Below are 16,947 nucleotides of genomic sequence, written 5' to 3'. Positions count from 1 at the left end.
TCATGCGTGTGCATGTCTGTGTGTTCATGCGTGGGCATGTCTGTGTGTTCATGCGTGTGCATGTCTGTGTGTTCATGCGTGTGCATGTCTGTGTGTTCATGCGTGTGCACGCGTGTAGACACTGCTTCTCACGCTCTCAGTCCTCGTGCACACAGCAAACGCTTCCATGAACGGTAAATGTTGCAGACGGCTACAAATGAGTTAGTACGTAACCACGGAGACACCAGGACCAGGAAGTGGAGCTTTCAGACTACCATACCCCCCCACCCACACACACACCCCCCCCACCCACCCTTGTTTCTGAGGGCACCGCCTCTTCCTGTTCTACACCGTGTTTCTCATGAAGTCAAAGGTTGTGGTCCTGTCATAGAAACCCCCCTCGCGTCAGAGTCAGTAACCTAGACCACGCCCACACTGGGCCTCCTCAGAACAGCCTCCACATAGACCACGCCCACACTGGGCCTCCTCAGAACAGCCTCCACCTAGACCCCCCACACCCTGGGCCTCCTCAGAACAGCCTCCACCTAGACCACGCCCACACTGGGCCTCCTCAGAACAGCCTCCACCTAGACCACGCCCACACTGGGCCTCATCAGAGCAGCCTCCACCTAGACCCCCCACACCCTGGGCCTCCTCAGAACAGCCTCCACTTAGACCAGACACACCCTGGGCCTCCTCAGAACAGCCTCCACCTAGACCACGCCCACACTGGGCCTCATCAGAACAGCCTCCACTTAGACCACGCCCACACTGGGCCTCATCAGAGCAGCCTCCACATAGACCAGACACACCCTGGGCCTCCTCAGAACAGCCTCCACCTAGACCCCTCACACCCTGGGCCTCCTTAGAACAGCCTCCACTTAGACCACGCCCACACTGGGCCTCATCAGAACAGCCTCCACCTAGACCAGACACTGGATGAAAGAGACACTAGGTTTCCATGACTATTAAACGCTAGGCTATTTTTTCCTCACAACAGTCTGGTTGTGGTCCGACCCGAAAACAAAAGCGACCTACGCGTTGTCGTGTCAACCCACAGCAATGCTGGAACCACAAAGCAAACAGCAGCACCTATGACATGGTCGAGTGGTACTTTCTTTCTTTTTCCTTGACAAAAAACTTCTTAGGGTGAAAATATTGAAGTAAACAACTGCCAGTGACCTCTTTTAGTGGCTGTGAGATTTTGACTTTAACACTAGACCAGCCAAACTGTAGACATAAGATGGAACATGTAAAGTTTCATCAGCTCAAGACTTCCACTTGATAAACTTTCTTATCTCCAAAAAGTATTTTTTTTAACCAAAGTAACAGTTTGTAGAACCTTTCCATATCTTATTACTGAAACCACTACTGGTCAGTATGCACGTAAATTCAATTTACAACAACTATGCATCAAGGAGTTTGTTGAAAAAGGAGAAGTGAGTGAATAGGGAGAGGTCTATGACACAGGAAGGTTCTGGAACTGCTTTCAGAGAGAAGTGATGACGGGGCAGAACAGAAACAAGACATTTCTCACAGCAGGACTGCAGACCATCTGAGAGTAACAGGGGGTCACACAAGGTCTGTTTTCAGGTTCATCTAAGCTGCCTGTGATGTCATAGACCATCATCGTATACATCAACTGAGGGAGTAGTCATCAGCCGTTTAGACTGTATCAGTGAGACTGTCTAGTTGATCAGATTAGCTGACAAAGAGCTGCATTATAGATATCAGGCCTTAGGTAGCAATACATACATTATTTATGGGTATATAAATAGTACTTTTTTCATTGATGATATGATTCTTCCACTACATCACAGCTACGTCCGCCTACTGTAATGGTTATAGTAAAACTTCAGCAATGGACACAGTCACTGTGAAACTAGATTTAATACAGTTGATCATGGAAGTTAAAAAACAGTGACAATGATGGACATAGCACACCAATCGTGTTCTTAATGATGGAAAATGTTTTTTTGGAACAACCTCATCATGGATAAAATTTGTAAAACAATTATTCAAACAGAGACTTTGAAGAAAGGTCAATAAATGTTTTATTAATACATTAAACTGGGCAGTAAAGAAGCACATATCAAAAATATTCTATCAACACATATCCCCCAAAAAATTGACTAACTTTATGTTAAAAATGCTTTAAAATGCAGCATAAAAATAAAGACACCTATATGATAAAGACACTTTCAATTCATTGAGTTGCATGAAATCCTCCAAGTTCCAAAACATTACACTAAGCAGCTACATCACACAGGTTGCTAAGCTATTATTCACATCAAACAGATGTGTGTGGGTCTGTGTGTGTATGTGAGTCTGTGTGCATGTGAGTGTGTGTGTGTGCCTGTCAGTGTGTGTGTAAATGTTATATGTGTTTACGTGAGTGCATTTCCTGACGTGTCGGTTCATGAATATGTACCTGTCTTTGTGTGTAAAAAAACTACCTCAACACAGACACGTACACTGTCATGACAACAAAACGCCAGTAAACAGACTGTCCAGGGAGGACCCCTCCCCCTGTCTTCACTGCAGAGTAGACAGCATCCAGGGAGGACCCCTCACCCTGTCTTCACTGCAGAGTAGACAGCATCCAGGGAGGACCCCTCACCCTGTCTTCACTGCAGAGTAGACAGTATCCAGGGAGGACCCCTCACCCTGTCTTCACTGCAGAGTAGACAGTATCCAGGGAGAACTCCTCACCCTGTCTTCACTGCAGAGTAGACAGCATCCAGGGAGGACCCCTCACCCTGTCTTCACTGCAGAGTAGACAGTATCCAGGGAGGACCCCTCACCCTGTCTTCACTGCAGAGTAGACAGTATCCAGGGAGGACCCCTCACCCTGTCTTCACTGCAGAGTAGACAGCATCCAGGGAGGACCCCTCACCCTGTCTTCACTGCAGAGCAGACAGCATCCGGCTCCCTGGTGGTCAACATGTCTGCAGGACAGATCACACGGGACAGAGAGCTGCTTAACAAGAATATATTTGTTATAGAAGGTTAAAATAATATGATAGTAGTAGTCTTTGTTTTTCACAGTATGTGAATCCTCTATCCTCTCTGTTGCCTCCCTAAGTTGTGATAGCGTAGGTGTCTATCTCTCTCATCATCTCTCTCTCATTCATTCACTCACTTTATTCACTCATTCACAACTCTCACTGTCAGGGATGAGAGGGTTGTAAAGGAGAGAACTGAGGGGTAATCACCTGATTTCTTTTTGGCTTTCTTGCCCTTTAAGTCAACCTGGGCATAGGTCACGTCATCTGCTTTAGCGTCACCTAGTGACCAACACAGGAAACAAAACACTCACTCTCAGCCATGGGCCACGATATGATTGGTTGCGGGGCTCTGATTGGCTGCCTGTTTCCAATCTGAGCCAGGATTGGTGCTCTGGAGCTGGGACAACTACTCTAGACTGGTCTTTGATATGTGCTTGATAAAGTGGTGTTTGCATTATATTTCTACACTTTGCTTGTCTATTGTGTATCATGTCTCCATGGTGATATAATTATGTCCAACAAACTGCAGCATACTGAGACGCTTGCATCTAACTCCACTACTCAGAAAAAACACTGTGGTGACAGGAGGATATTACATCACTTTTTCCACGTTCTGGCAGTCAAAATGACATTGCGTGAACGCGCAGGATTTCTTCATGTCTGCTTCATGTCTGTTTCTGCCTTCTGTTGAGAAAATGAAGGACAGCCTTACCAGAGGAAGGTCCTGTGGCCGCATTGGAATAAATAGTGTCTTCCTCTGATTCTGCTTGCTTTCCTAAAGAGCAACATAAACATGTAAAAAAACAAACTGTAATTTTTAACAATAAGTTACTTGTTATACATACATTATAGACCATCAGGTGTATGTGATGCTAAAAAGTAGATCGTTGGAAAACTGTATTAGACGGAAGACGGCTTGTTAACGGTGATACTGGCACCTGTAGGAAACAGCTGATTACAATCACCTGTCTTTCTCTTGGGTTTTTTCATCTTTTTGAGCTCAATCTTGGCGTAGGTCAGGTCACTTGGTCCAGCGCCAACTACAGACCAACAAAGAAAACAAAACACTCTCTGTCATCCACGGGCCACGATATGATTGGCTAAAAGACTGGTTGTGGGGCTCTGATTGGCTTCCTGCTTCCAATCTAAGCCCTGATTGGTGCTCTGGAGCTGGGACAACTACTCTAGATTGGTCTTTAATATGTGCTTGATAAAGTGGTGTTTGCATTATATTTCTACACTTTGCTTGTCTATTGTGTATCACGTCTCCATGGTGATATATTTATTTCCGACAAACTGAAGCACACCAAGAAACTTGCATCTCACTCCACAACTCAGGAAAAACACTGTGGCAACAGGATGATATGACATCACTATTTTCATGTTCTGTGAATGGCACTGAAAATGAAATTGCGTCAACGCACAGGATTTCTTCAAGTCCTTCAGTTTCTGCCTTCTGTTGAGAAAATTAGTATTATTATTATCGATCTTATATAGCGCTTTCTACTACTCAAAGTCGCTTCACAGAGTCCAGTATTCATTCAGACACAGTCAAAGTGGTGGTGGTAAGCTACCTCTGTAGCCACAGCTGCCCTGGGGCAGACTGACAGAAGCATGGCAGCTAATCAGCATCTACGGCCCCCCCGACCTCCACCAACATTCATACAATGATGGAAACCCACACAGGCACGGGGAGAACATGTAAACTCCACACAGAAAGGACCTGGAGCGACCGGGGTTTGAACCAGGGACCTTCTTGCTGTGAGGCAACGGTGCTAACCACTGAGCCACCGTGCTGGACCAAAAAAAAATTGACCTTACCAGAGGAAGGTCCTGTGGCCACATTGGAATAAATGGTGTCTTCCTCTGATTCTGCTTGCTTTCCTAAAGAGCAACATAAACATGTAAAAAACAAACCATTTTGTCATTTTAAACATGAAGCTGCGTGTTATACATACACTATAGACCATCAGGTGTATGTGATGCTAAAAGGTAAATCACTGGCAAACTGTATTAGACGGCTTGTTAACAGTGATACTAGCACCTGTATGAAACAGCTGATTACAATCACCTGTCTTTCTCTTGGGTTTTTTCATCTTTTTGAGCTCAATCTGGGCGTAGGTCAGGTGACTTGGTCCGGCCTCCACACCTTGAGCATGAACAGCACACACAGACCACAGTGACTCTGCTGGGAAACTAGGACAGGATTCATACATGATACTCATGACAACTAACTCATAAATGACGCTTTGTGACAGGATTCATACATGATACTCATGACAACTAACTCATAGATGACGCTTTGTGACTGGATCGTTACTGGAGGAGTCCACTCCTCCCAGTGAGACGTCTCTCATCTTCATGTCAAATGTTCCACACAGGCTTCCATAGGGTTTCTGATGTTTAAAATGATTCATAATGTTGCACCCCGTCCTCCTGGAGGATGCCTGGTCTGTCCTGGCAGTGTGGTACCAGTAGGACTAGACCATCTACTAGGTATCACATCATCATACTGTCCTGGCAGTGTGGTACCAGTAGGACTACACCATCTACTAGGTCTAACATAATTCTATCTCACATTGATGGACTTGTGTGTTGTGTGTTTATGTTGTGTGTTTATGTTGTCACAACAACAAGTGTGTAAAATATGTTGTCAAGGCCATCTGCTGGTCGGCAGGGAGAGAGTTAGAGATATGCATAAAGGAAAATCTATTCTTGAATGATAATTGTTATTTTTGTGCAATCTAAAACACTGCATTCTGCATGGCGTATGTAGAGAGAATGTGATTGGCTAACACTGACCTTGCCCATGGTGCAGAAGGGCGTTTCCACCAGGAGCTTGGTTCTGATTGGTTATCTGGACCCCATCTAAGACACGTTTGGTACTTTGTGCCTGGGAGGATCTATAAACAAAATAATTAGTATAAGAGGTGAGGACTACTACTAACGTCACATTATAATCAGCCTATAAAAACATTCCTATAGATATGATCCTGTTTTCTTTTCTTTTGAGTCTTAGTGTCTAACTTAGTGAGCCAACTATGTAGGGTACAAAGTTTAGTCTACAAATGTAATGTCTCTGTCAGCAGTGATGGTTGAGAGAGATGGGTGGTTTACTCACATAGATGCCCCACTAGACTGAGCACCTGCAACACAAAACACATCCAACGCTTCAATTACAGTCTTTCTAAATTATATTGATGGAGTTAAAATGAGGTTGTGTATTTAATCACTGGACCAGGAAGAGGAGGAAGACGTTTTAACAACCTTCTCACCTTTGAACTTTCGCCAGCCTAGTAACATCAGTATGAGGAGAAACAGTAAAACACCAGTAACAACCAGTCCCACCATCAATCCTACAGAAGAGGAGGGAACTGCACCAGGAGAGACACAACACCTCATTAATGCTGGAGAGAGACACAACACCTCACTAATGCTGGAGAGACAGACGCAACAACATACTAATACTGGAGAGACGTACAGAAACATTATACTTGAACGGGTTTGCTGTTGGAACGACCTGACTTAGGAAGGACAGACTTTCAAACAGATTCACTCAAAACTCGTCGACTCACCTCTCACCAGCAGCCAGCTCTGTGAGGATTCTTCCCTGTCAGAGTATGTACACTTGTAGAGGCCTTTGTCTGACTGGGATACTGCAGGGATGGTCATCTCTCCTGTGGTCTCCTTCCTGATCAGGTTACCATCTTTGTAGAAGTCTACCTCGGGGCTTGATGGAGGAGTCTTGTGTCTGCAGCGCAGAGTCACAGAGTCTCCCTCAGTGACAGGGTGGACAGGACTCTCCAGGATCACAGAGCCAACTGGAAATCAGAAGGTTTCAATGGAGTTTAAAGTCATGTTCATAAAAATGTCCCAATTGAACACTATTTAGTATCATGAACGCACCATGTACTGTGATGTTGACAGCATTACTGTCCTCTCCTGAGCCAGACTCACACCAGAACACTCCACTGTGCTCTACGTTTAAGGGCTCAATGGTGCAGGTGGATGGACTGACAGATGAACACACAGTATACAGCTCACTGCCTGAGTACCTCCTCAGTGTCCATCCAGTAGAGTTCCCCTTCAGCTCACAGCTCAGAGAGACAGACTCAGACACAAGCTGCTGAGATCTGTTGGTGCTTACACTGAGAGACACTGAGGAATGCAGATCTGATGGGAGAAAGAGAGAAAGAGAAAGAGGATTCAGGATTCGACCCATATACATACAGATGAACGTCTGGTCAGACAAACAAACACAGCATGAACTTACCTCCAGACCAGTGAAACTGTGGATTACTGTAGTCAGAGTAGTAGACTGTCTCTCCTCTCCCAGCTCTACACATATATCCTGCTGTGTGAGAGGGAGCAGCTAGCTGCAGAGTGGAGGAGTTCCCTGTAGTCTGCTCACGGTCAGAGAGGAGCTCTACAGAGTAGGGCTGGTCTGGTAGAGAGGGAGCAGCTCTGTAGAAGGAAAAGCTCCAGCCTGTAGATGAGTCTCCAACCTCACAGCTCAGAGTCACTGAGTCTCCAGGATTCAGCCACGAGGGAGACACTCTCAGGACTGGCTGGGGACGATCTGGGAGGACAACATGTAAATACATTTTCAAATCAATGTGGCAAATAATGTTTGTTTAAAGTAAACGTGATGGAACCTGACTTACTTTTAACTGTCAGTTTGACAGCAGAACTCATCACTGAATGGTCTTTTCCACGTTGACCTCTACACTTGTAGTCACCACTGTAAGACTCCTCAGCACTGATTATCTTGTATTCCTGTTCTGTCCATCCTGGGGTAGAGTCTCCAGGTCTCCACCATTCATACTCCCAGTCTGTGTCCTCTGTCCCCTGTATGTCACACCTGAGGGTGACACTCTCCCCTCTGAATATCTGAATCCAGTTGGGCCTCAGAGTCACAGAAGCATAGGGCCTCGCTGTTCAAACACACAGAACATGATCACACAGCATTACAGACAAAAGTCATTAGTCATTATTATCACCATACTGTCAACTAGAGATTCATAAAATACAATTCAAATAAATGAATACCACCGTTTCTTACAATTATATAATGTCCGTTATTAGACAACGTATAGTTTCGCATTTGACATATTACACTGTATGATGAGAAACTGTACTAGACTCACCAGTAACATTAATATGGACTGGGCTGCTGTACTGGGTGTAAAAGTCTGTGTATCCCCTCTCCCCTCTGCACCAGAACTGACCCCCCTCTGACACACTTGCAGGGGTGAAAGAGTAGGGTGACCAATAAGAAGAGGCCACATGGTCAGAGTCTGTGGTGTGTCTGTACCAGTAAAACCACCACCAAGAGGAACCTTCCACAGTGCAGGTCAGAGTCACTCTGGCACCTGTATAGATGTCTGTCTTGTCAGACTGAAGCGTGGCTGTTGGCACATAATCTGTATAAATTGATAAAACATGATGGTATTAGGGACAATGCACACTGATCAACAGCAAAAACTGTAAGTGCACCAGAGTTAGCCAGAGAGGCTAATTATAATCTGCTGTCCCCAGCCAGATGTTTCAAGGCAGCCTAAAATGACAAAATATCAAATAACATACTAAGGTTAAAATAAGTCAATAAACATACAGTAACGTAGACACACCCAGTTCACATATAAACAACAGCAAAGTGTACCTACAGTACAAGCACATATGAGGCACATGACATACATCTGAGACACATGACATACATCAACACGACAAACACACATATAAGCAGACAGTACATCAATGCTTGCATACCTGGTTGGCAACAAGCCATTCCTTAAGGCTATGTTTGAATGTTTTGTATGTGTCTTTTGTGCGTATGTGTGACGGCAGAGCATTCCAAGTATGTGCTTTAACGTTTGCTCAATTTACAGAAAATGCTGATTTTTTAAAAGAGCTAGACCTATATGAAATAATACAATCACCTCTTGAAGCAGATCTGGTGTGTCTGCCACTCTGAGTGCGCTGTTTAATAAAATCACTAAGCGGAGGTGAAGCCGTACCATAAAACATTTTAAAAACTAAACACACATCAGTGAAGTTTCTCCCATTTCAACTCATTAAGATATGAAGTTGTGGTTCTTTCATTTAGTCTTTTCTTTGTCTCATTACCAGAACAACTTTGATTAAAAACAACTAGGACATGCTTCCCTCCACCATCTACAGTAAGAACATCTGGATATCTCATGACAAAATACTGACAATTACATGAATATTACACAAATACATACCTTCACACACACACACAAACACACACACACACACACACACATACACACACACACACAGACACACCCCCACAAACAAAAATTACCTTTCACTGTCATACTGATGGAATCACTCTGTACTGTGGATATGGATCTGGACGGTATCACTCCTGTACACCAGTAGTGAGCCTGATCAGATGATTCTACTTTACTGATAGTGAGGGAGTCTCCAGATATCCTGTGTCTACCAGACTGCTTCACTCTGATATCTGTTCTGTCTTTGTACCACCTGTAGCTCCAGGCCAGACCAGACTCCACTGAACACTTCAGAGAGACTGTCTCTCCATGGTAGACAGGGTTTGGAGTCACAGTCAGAGTAGCTTTAGGGAGGGCTGAGGACAACAGAGATGAATTAAAGAAAATGATGCATACCATCTGAAGTAATACAGTTCCATGATATCCAGATATTGACAATGTGAATGTGTCTGACAGGGAGATCAAATATCTATTAGCTGATGTGTTCTGCTGTCAGTAGTCTAGTTAACCCACCTGTAACAGGTATAGATGAGGGAGCACTAAACTGTGAATCCTGGGGTCGACCACTCCCCCTCCCCCTACAGCTGTGCTGAACACCGTATTGATCCAGTTTGATGGAGCAGGTTTTCTTGGTACAATCTTTATAATCGTTATTATTTATCATCCAGAAGTAGTAGTTCCAGTCTTCATACTGTGATATGTCGCACTGCAGAGTGACTGTGTCTCCAGGATAGTGAGGAGCAGGAGGAGAGAGGATGTTCACTGTTGCTGTGGGCAGAGCTGTGGACACACAAGACACATGACAGTAACAGTAACTATTAAAATACAGGTTCAGTTGTAGATGCTGAATATTCGAGTAAATGTCAAGATATTATGTTTGCCTGGTTCAGTTCTCAAATGATGATCAAGCACACAAATATGAACACAGTCTGATCTTTACTTTTAAAAACTCACATAACTCACCATAAACATAAAGATATGTTGAATCACTGTCCGTTGAAAATAGGGATCTTAACTCTCCTCTACACCTGTATGAACCCTGATCATATGATTCTACTTTACTGATGGTGAGGGAGTCTCCAGATATCCAGTGTCTACCAGACTGCTCCACTCTGATCTCTGGTCTGCCTTTGTACCACCTGTAGCTCCAGGCAGGACCAGACTCCACTGAACACTTCAGAGAGACTGTCTCTCCGTGGTAGACAGGGTTTGTCACAGTCAGAGTAGCTTTAGGGAGGGCTGAGGACAACAAAGATGAATTAAAGAAAATGATGCATACCATCTGAAGTAATACAGTTCCATGATGTCCAGATATTGACAATGTGAATGTGTCTGACAGGGAGATCAAATATCTAGTAGCTGATGTGTTCTGCTGTCAGTAGTCCAGTTAACCCACCTGTAACAGGTATAGATGAGGTAGCACTACGCTGTGAATCCTGGGGTCGACCACTCCTCATCCTCCTCCCTTCACAGCTGTATTGAACATTGTTGTGATCCAGTTTGATGGAGCAGGTTTTACTGGTGAAATCTTTATAGTACTGGCCATTCATGTACCAGAAGTAGTAGTTCCAGTCTTCATACTGTGATATGTCACACTGCAGAGTGACTGTGTCTCCAGGATAGAGAGGAGCAGGAGGAGAGAGGATGTTCACTGTTGCTGTGGGCAGAGCTGTGGACACACAAGACACATGACAGTAACAGTAGGAGTATCTGTTAGTTACTGGTTCTGTTACAATGTAATGAAAAGCTTCCTGATGTTCACAAGGTCTAGCAGCTGATGTTTATGCTGTCAGTAGTCTAGTTAACCCACCTGTAATTGTTATAGATATGTCAGGACTCTGCTGTGAAGTCTGGGATTGACCACTCCTCCTCCCACTACAGCTGTACCTCACTGTGGCATGACCCAGGGTGAAGGAGCAGGTTTTACTGGTACGACCATTATATTTCTGGCCATTTATGAACCAGATGTAGGAGCTCCAGTCTTCATTCTCTAATATGTCACACTGCAGACTGACTACTTCTCCAGAATAGTGAGGAGCAGGAGGAGAGAGGATGTTCACTGTTGCTGTGGGCAGAGCTGTGGACACACAAGACACATGACAGTAACAGTAACTATTAGAATACAGGATCAATTGTAAACTACATATTCCAGTAAATGTAAAGATATTAAGTTTGCCCGGTTCAGTTCTCAAATGATGATCATGCATACTCCTGGCATTCTCTAATCCCTGCTCTCCTCTCTGTCCCCCCCCCACACATTCCCTGTGGTGTGGGGGGTTTGAGCTGTCAGGACCTGCTTGGTCGTCGGTCTGCCAACGCTGAACCAGGTCGTCACCCGGAATCCAGTCTCCATGACGGCCAACAGCGAGTTTCCCGGTCCCATCCAACGTCTATAAAGCCGAACAATGGATTTTGGTGTTTCAAAACCCATTGACACTGTATGACTATGTTTAGCTTGTGTTCTGCTCCTCTCTCTTACCAACCGTCTCTGGAGGAGGGGATCCCTCTCTGAATTGCTCCTCCCAAGGTTTCTTCCATTTTTTCTCCCGGTGGGAGTTTTTCTGGGAGTTTTTCCTTGTCTTCCTTGAGGGTTTAGGTTGGTTGAGGGGCAGTTCTATGGGCGCATGTGAAGCCCTCTGTGACATGCTTGCGTGTAAAAAGGGCTATACAAATAAATTTGATTTGATTTGATTTGACATACAAAATATGAACACAGTCTTATCTTTACTTTTAACAACTCTCATAACTCACCATTAACATGAAGATATTGTAAATCGGGGGGTACTATGGAGCACGGAAAGGAGTAGACGTGTCCCCTTAAAACTCTGAGATCATGTGACTTAAATACACTTTTTACTGTACTGTTTTTCACAAAATCAATCCGAAACAATTTTAGACGAACTGGGGAAACTTTCTAGATGTCTTTTTTTGTTTTTTGACCGTACGCTCAGCCTAAGCCAAAGCAAGACTCCACGAGGGCAGGCCGTAAAACACAGCTCTCTGCTACACCGACAATGGAGGAAGCTAACGTTGGTAACCCCCTTGATGCTCCTACAAGCCAGGAAGGATGCCCTTAAGAGTGACATATTCAGAGGATATTGTAATTTGCTGACTCTTGAAAATCTGGATATCTCATGACATACACACACACCCATACTAACACACATACTAACTAACACAGACACACCCATACTAACACACATACTAACACACAGACACACCCAGGGACGGACTGGGGGAACAAAGTGTCCTGGGAGTTACTGTCAGACCGGCCCACTCAGTACACGGCGCGTTGCCCACTCAATGCATTGCACGTATCGACCAATCAGTGGCCTACTTGGAAAAATACCCATACACTTAACATTATTTTGGATGATTACAAAAAAATGACCATCCCAACCCCGTCGGCCACCGGGGATTCCCCCGGTATCCCCTGGTATCCACGATGGCCAGTCCGCCCATGGACACACCACCACAAACAAAGATTACCTTTCACTGTGATACTGATGGAATCACTCTGTAATGTTGATATGGATCTGGACGGTATCTCTCCTGTACACCAGTATTGATCCTGATCAGATGATTCTACTTTACTGATGGTGAGGGAGTCTCCAGATATCCAGTGTCTACCAGACTGCTCCACTCTGATCTCTGGTCTGTCTTTGTACCACCTGTAGCTCCAGGCAGGACCAGACTCCACTGAACACTTCAGAGAGACTGTCTCTCCGTGGTAGACAGGGTTTGGAGTCACAGTCAGAGTAGCTTTAGGGACGGCTGAGGACAACAGAGATGAATGAAATGAAAATGAAACATACCATATAAAGTAATACAGTTCCATGATATCCAGATATTGACAATGTGTATGTTTGACAGGGAGATCAAAGATCTAGTAGCTGATGTGTTCTGCTGTCAGTAGTCTAGTTAACCCACCTGTAACAGTTATAGATGAGGGAGCACTACGCTGTGAAGACTGGGGTCGACCACTCCTCCTCCCCGCACAGCTGTACTGATAATTGTTGTGAACCAGTTTGATGGAGCAGGTTTTACTGGTACAATCTTCATACTTCTGATCATTCATGTACCAGAAGTAGTCATTCCAGTCTTCATACTGTGATATGTCACACTGCAGAGTGACTGTGTCTCCAGGATAGAGAGGATCAGGAGGAGAGAGGATGTTCACTGTTGCTGTGGGCAGAGCTGTGGACACACAAGACACATGACAGCAACAGTAGCTATTAGAATACAGGTTCAGTTATAATACTGAATATTTCAGTAAATGTCAATATATTAAGTTAGCCTGGTTAAGTTCTCAAATGATGATCATGCGTACAAAACATGAACACAGTCTGACCTTTACTTTTAACAACTCCCATAACTAACCATTAACATGAAGATATTGTAAATCGGGGGGCGCTATAGAGCACGGAAGGGAGTAGACGTGTCCCCTTACAGCTCTAAGATCATGTGACTTAAATACACTTTTTACTGTACTGTTTTTCACAAAATCAATCCGAAACAATTTTAGACAAACTGGGGAAACTTTCTAGATGTCTTTTTTTGTTTTTTGACCGTACGCTCAGCCTAAGCCAAAGCAAGACTCCACGAGGGCAGGCCGTAAAACACAGCACTCTGCTACACCGACAATGGAGGAAGCTAACGTTGGTAACCCCCTTGATGCTCCTACAAGCCAGGAAGGATGCCCTTAAGAGTGACATATTCAGAGGATATTGTAATTTGCTGACTCTTGAAAATCTGGATATCTCATGACATACACACACACCCATACTAACACACATACTAACACACAGACACACCCAGGGACGGACTGGGGGAACAAAGTGTCCTGGGAGTTACTGTCAGACCGGCCCACTCAGTACACGGCGCGTTGCCCACTCAATGCATCGCACGTATCGACCAATCAGTGGCCTACTTGGAAAAATACCCATACACTTAACATTATTTTGGATGATTACAAAAAAATGACCATCCCAACCCCGTCGGCCACCGGGGATTCCCCCGGTATCCCCTGGTATCCACGATGGCCAGTCCGCCCATGGACACACCACCACAAACAAAGATTACCTTTCACTGTGATACTGATGGAATCACTCTGTAATGTTGATATGGATCTGGACTGTATCTCTCCTGTACACCAGTATTGATCCTGATCAGATGATTCTACTTTACTGATGGTGAGGGAGTCTCCAGATATCCAGTGTCTACCAGACTGCTCCACTCTGATCTCTGTTCCGTCTTTGTACCACCTGTAGCTCCAGGCAGGACCAGACTCCACTGAACACTTCAGAGAGACTGTCTCTCCGTGGTAGACAGGGTTTGGAGTCACAGTCAGAGTAGCTTTAGGGACGGCTGAGGACAACAGAGATGAATTAAATGAAAATGAAACATACCATATAAAGTAATACAGTTCCATGATGTCCAGATATTGACAATGTGTATGTTTGACAGGGAGATCAAAGATCTAGTAGCTGATGTGTTCTGCTGTCAGTAGTCTAGTTAACCCACCTGTAACAGTTATAAATGAGGGAGCACTACGCTGTGAATCCTGTGGTCGACCACTCCTCCTCCCCGCACAGCTGTACTGATAATTGTTGTGAACCAGTTTGATGGAGCAGGTTTTACTGGTACAATCTTCATACTTCTGATCATTCATGTACCAGAAGTAGTAGTTCCAGTCTTCATACTGTGATATGTCACACTGCAGAGTGACTGTGTCTCCAGGATAGAGAGGATCAGGAGGAGAGAGGATGTTCACTGTTGCTGTGGGCGGAGCTGTGGACACACAAGACACATGACAGTAAAAGTAGGAGTATCTGTCAGTTACTGGTTCTGTTACAAACACTTCTCAGCAGGGTCGGACTGGGACCGAAAAATACCCCGGGACTTTGAAACGCAGACCGGCCCGCGACCGTGTACAGTTGCTTTATACAAATAGGCTATATAATAATAAAGTATAATGCAGTGCTATCAAAGACTGTTAACAAAATGAGATCTTATACACTATATTAAAATGAATATGGAAATTCTCCCTGACTTTCTTTTTCCTTACTTCTCTCCGTTTCTGCATCTGCTTTTTGATGTTGCAAAAGAATAATAATCAGTTAACTATAGTCAATAATGAAAATCAATTCAACAAACTAATTTCCATATAATAACCCAGTTAACATATAGTCTACTGTGCAGAGTTGCATTGCTGCACCTGTCGTAGTCTCTCCACTGGACCCATTCACAGCAGCCTCCATCTCTTGATCCGTGTCACCTGTGGCTGCTTTAATACACAGAACAAATAAGATCATTGCATTTCATCCACATAGCAAATTTAATATTTAAAGCCCAAAAAAACATGTTGTGCATATTTAAAAGAGTGCCTTTTTCGCTTGGCCATTGCTTTTCCTTTATTTAAAATATTTATCCTATATATTGGATAACAGTAATACCAAATGTATACTGTTTTTAGAAAAATAAAAACAATATGGTTTGGATATTTGAATTTTCTAAATGTCGACAATGCTTGCACCTGCCGCCTCTGGTAGGCTACTGCCGCATCTTCAGGCTGCAGACTCTCTCTCACTTAGCTTGGCTTTGCTTAAGCTTTATTCAATGTCTTTACATTTTGCAAGAGTGCCCGTAATTATTTGTCTCTCGCTTTTTCCGTTTTAATTAATTTAATATGATTTGACAAGGAAGAGAAGTTTCAGTAGCCAAAAAAGAAAGGAAAGTTTGAGAGGCAGTCAGACACAGAAGTTCATTATTGGTTTGATCCAGTATCGTACTGTACGGCACTTTACTGTGTTTCAACCAACCTTGAGTGTTTCCAGAGATGAGGAGAGCACTCAGCACTACAACCAAGTCAGAGAGAAGCATCTCATTAGGTCAAATACATGTTTTAAAATCAACGTAACAATGTAGGAACCCCCCCTTTCACTCACATATAAATCACATGCACACACGGACATACAGACATGCATACAAACATAGACACACACACAGACATGCCCCGTGTGTCTACACACATATGTTGAGTAAATCATAACAGAGTAGAATGTGGGTACTCACAGAGCAGCACACAAGGTGAGGTGAGCCCCATCCTCTCCTGCTATCCAGTGTGAGAGTCTCTGAACCACAAAGTTTATTCTGATCACAACACTTCCACTTCCTACAAACTGAGGCAGCACACTTCTCTGCTGCTAGAAATATAGAAGGAGAGAATGGGGAGGGGGGGTGAGAGAGAGAGAGAGAGAGAGAGAGAGAGAGAGAGAGAGAGAGAGAGAGAGAGAGAGAGAGAAAAGGGAGAGATGAACATGACTTCATGAAAATTACGTACATACAAACATGCATACAAACATAGACACACACACAGACATGCCCCGTGTGTCTACACACACATATTGAGTACATCATAACAGAGTAGAATGTGGGTACTCACAGAGCATCACACAAGGTGAGGTGAGCCCCATCCTCTCCTGCTATCCTGCTATCAACGTTTATTCTGATCACAACACTTCCTACAAACTGAGGCAGCACACTTCTCTGATGCTAGAAATACAGAAGGAGAGAACTGGGAGGGGAGGGGGAGGGAGAGAGAGAACTGGAAGGGGAGGGAGAGAGAGAGAACTGGGAGGGGAGGGAGAGAGAGAACTGGAAGGGGAGGGAGAGAGAGAGAACTGGGAGGGGAGAGAGAGAAC

At 44.3% G+C, this 16,947-nt stretch overlaps 1 protein-coding gene across 6 annotated transcripts; it reads right to left on the bottom strand.

Moving 5' to 3' along the window:
• Positions 1-2,015: 2,015 nt before the first annotated feature.
• Positions 2,016-16,884, bottom strand: LOC124489050 (titin-like). Of its 6 annotated transcripts, none has more exons than XM_047051674.1 (27): positions 16,689-16,884; positions 16,319-16,449; positions 16,066-16,101; positions 15,462-15,530; positions 14,768-15,034; positions 14,327-14,611; positions 13,175-13,441; positions 12,734-13,018; positions 11,055-11,321; positions 10,641-10,913; positions 10,208-10,483; positions 9,758-10,024; positions 9,316-9,600; positions 8,135-8,410; positions 7,652-7,921; positions 7,261-7,566; positions 6,894-7,160; positions 6,563-6,808; positions 6,263-6,361; positions 6,109-6,133; positions 5,790-5,890; positions 5,059-5,136; positions 4,809-4,871; positions 3,953-4,027; positions 3,700-3,762; positions 3,195-3,266; positions 2,016-2,927 (listed from the first exon to the last, which is right to left on the bottom strand). In XM_047051674.1, exons 2-27 carry the CDS (start codon positions 16,347-16,349, stop codon positions 2,872-2,874), a joined length of 4,605 nt encoding a protein of 1,534 aa, XP_046907630.1. In that variant the 5' UTR covers positions 16,350-16,449; positions 16,689-16,884; the 3' UTR covers positions 2,016-2,871. The 6 variants fall into 6 exon arrangements, 5 of the variants coding, with proteins under 5 accessions (XP_046907630.1, XP_046907631.1, XP_046907632.1 ...); XM_047051675.1 differs by having other exon boundaries at positions 16,319-16,446; XM_047051676.1 differs by having other exon boundaries at positions 16,319-16,443.
• Positions 16,885-16,947: the final 63 nt, after the last annotated feature.

Source organism: Hypomesus transpacificus, unplaced genomic scaffold, assembly GCF_021917145.1.
Source record: "Hypomesus transpacificus isolate Combined female unplaced genomic scaffold, fHypTra1 scaffold_170, whole genome shotgun sequence".
NCBI lineage: Eukaryota > Metazoa > Chordata > Actinopteri > Osmeriformes > Osmeridae > Hypomesus > Hypomesus transpacificus.
The sequence above is the reverse complement of the archived record's forward strand: the minus strand, read 5'-3'. Positions and strand labels throughout refer to the sequence as shown.

What these genes read in the sequence shown, in the direction of transcription:
- LOC124489050 (XM_047051674.1), bottom strand. Translation starts at nt 16,349, where the DNA reads ATGGGGCTCACCTCACCTTGTGTGCTGCTCT. An exon ending in AAAACCCAAGAGAAAGACAG is followed by an intron (nt 3,763 to 3,952) that starts GTGATTGTAATC and finishes GTTGCTCTTTAG; the next exon opens with GAAAGCAAGCAGAATCAGAG. An exon ending in GGCCACAGGACCTTCCTCTG is followed by an intron (nt 3,267 to 3,699) that starts GTAAGGCTGTCC and finishes GTTGGTCACTAG; the next exon opens with GTGACGCTAAAGCAGATGAC.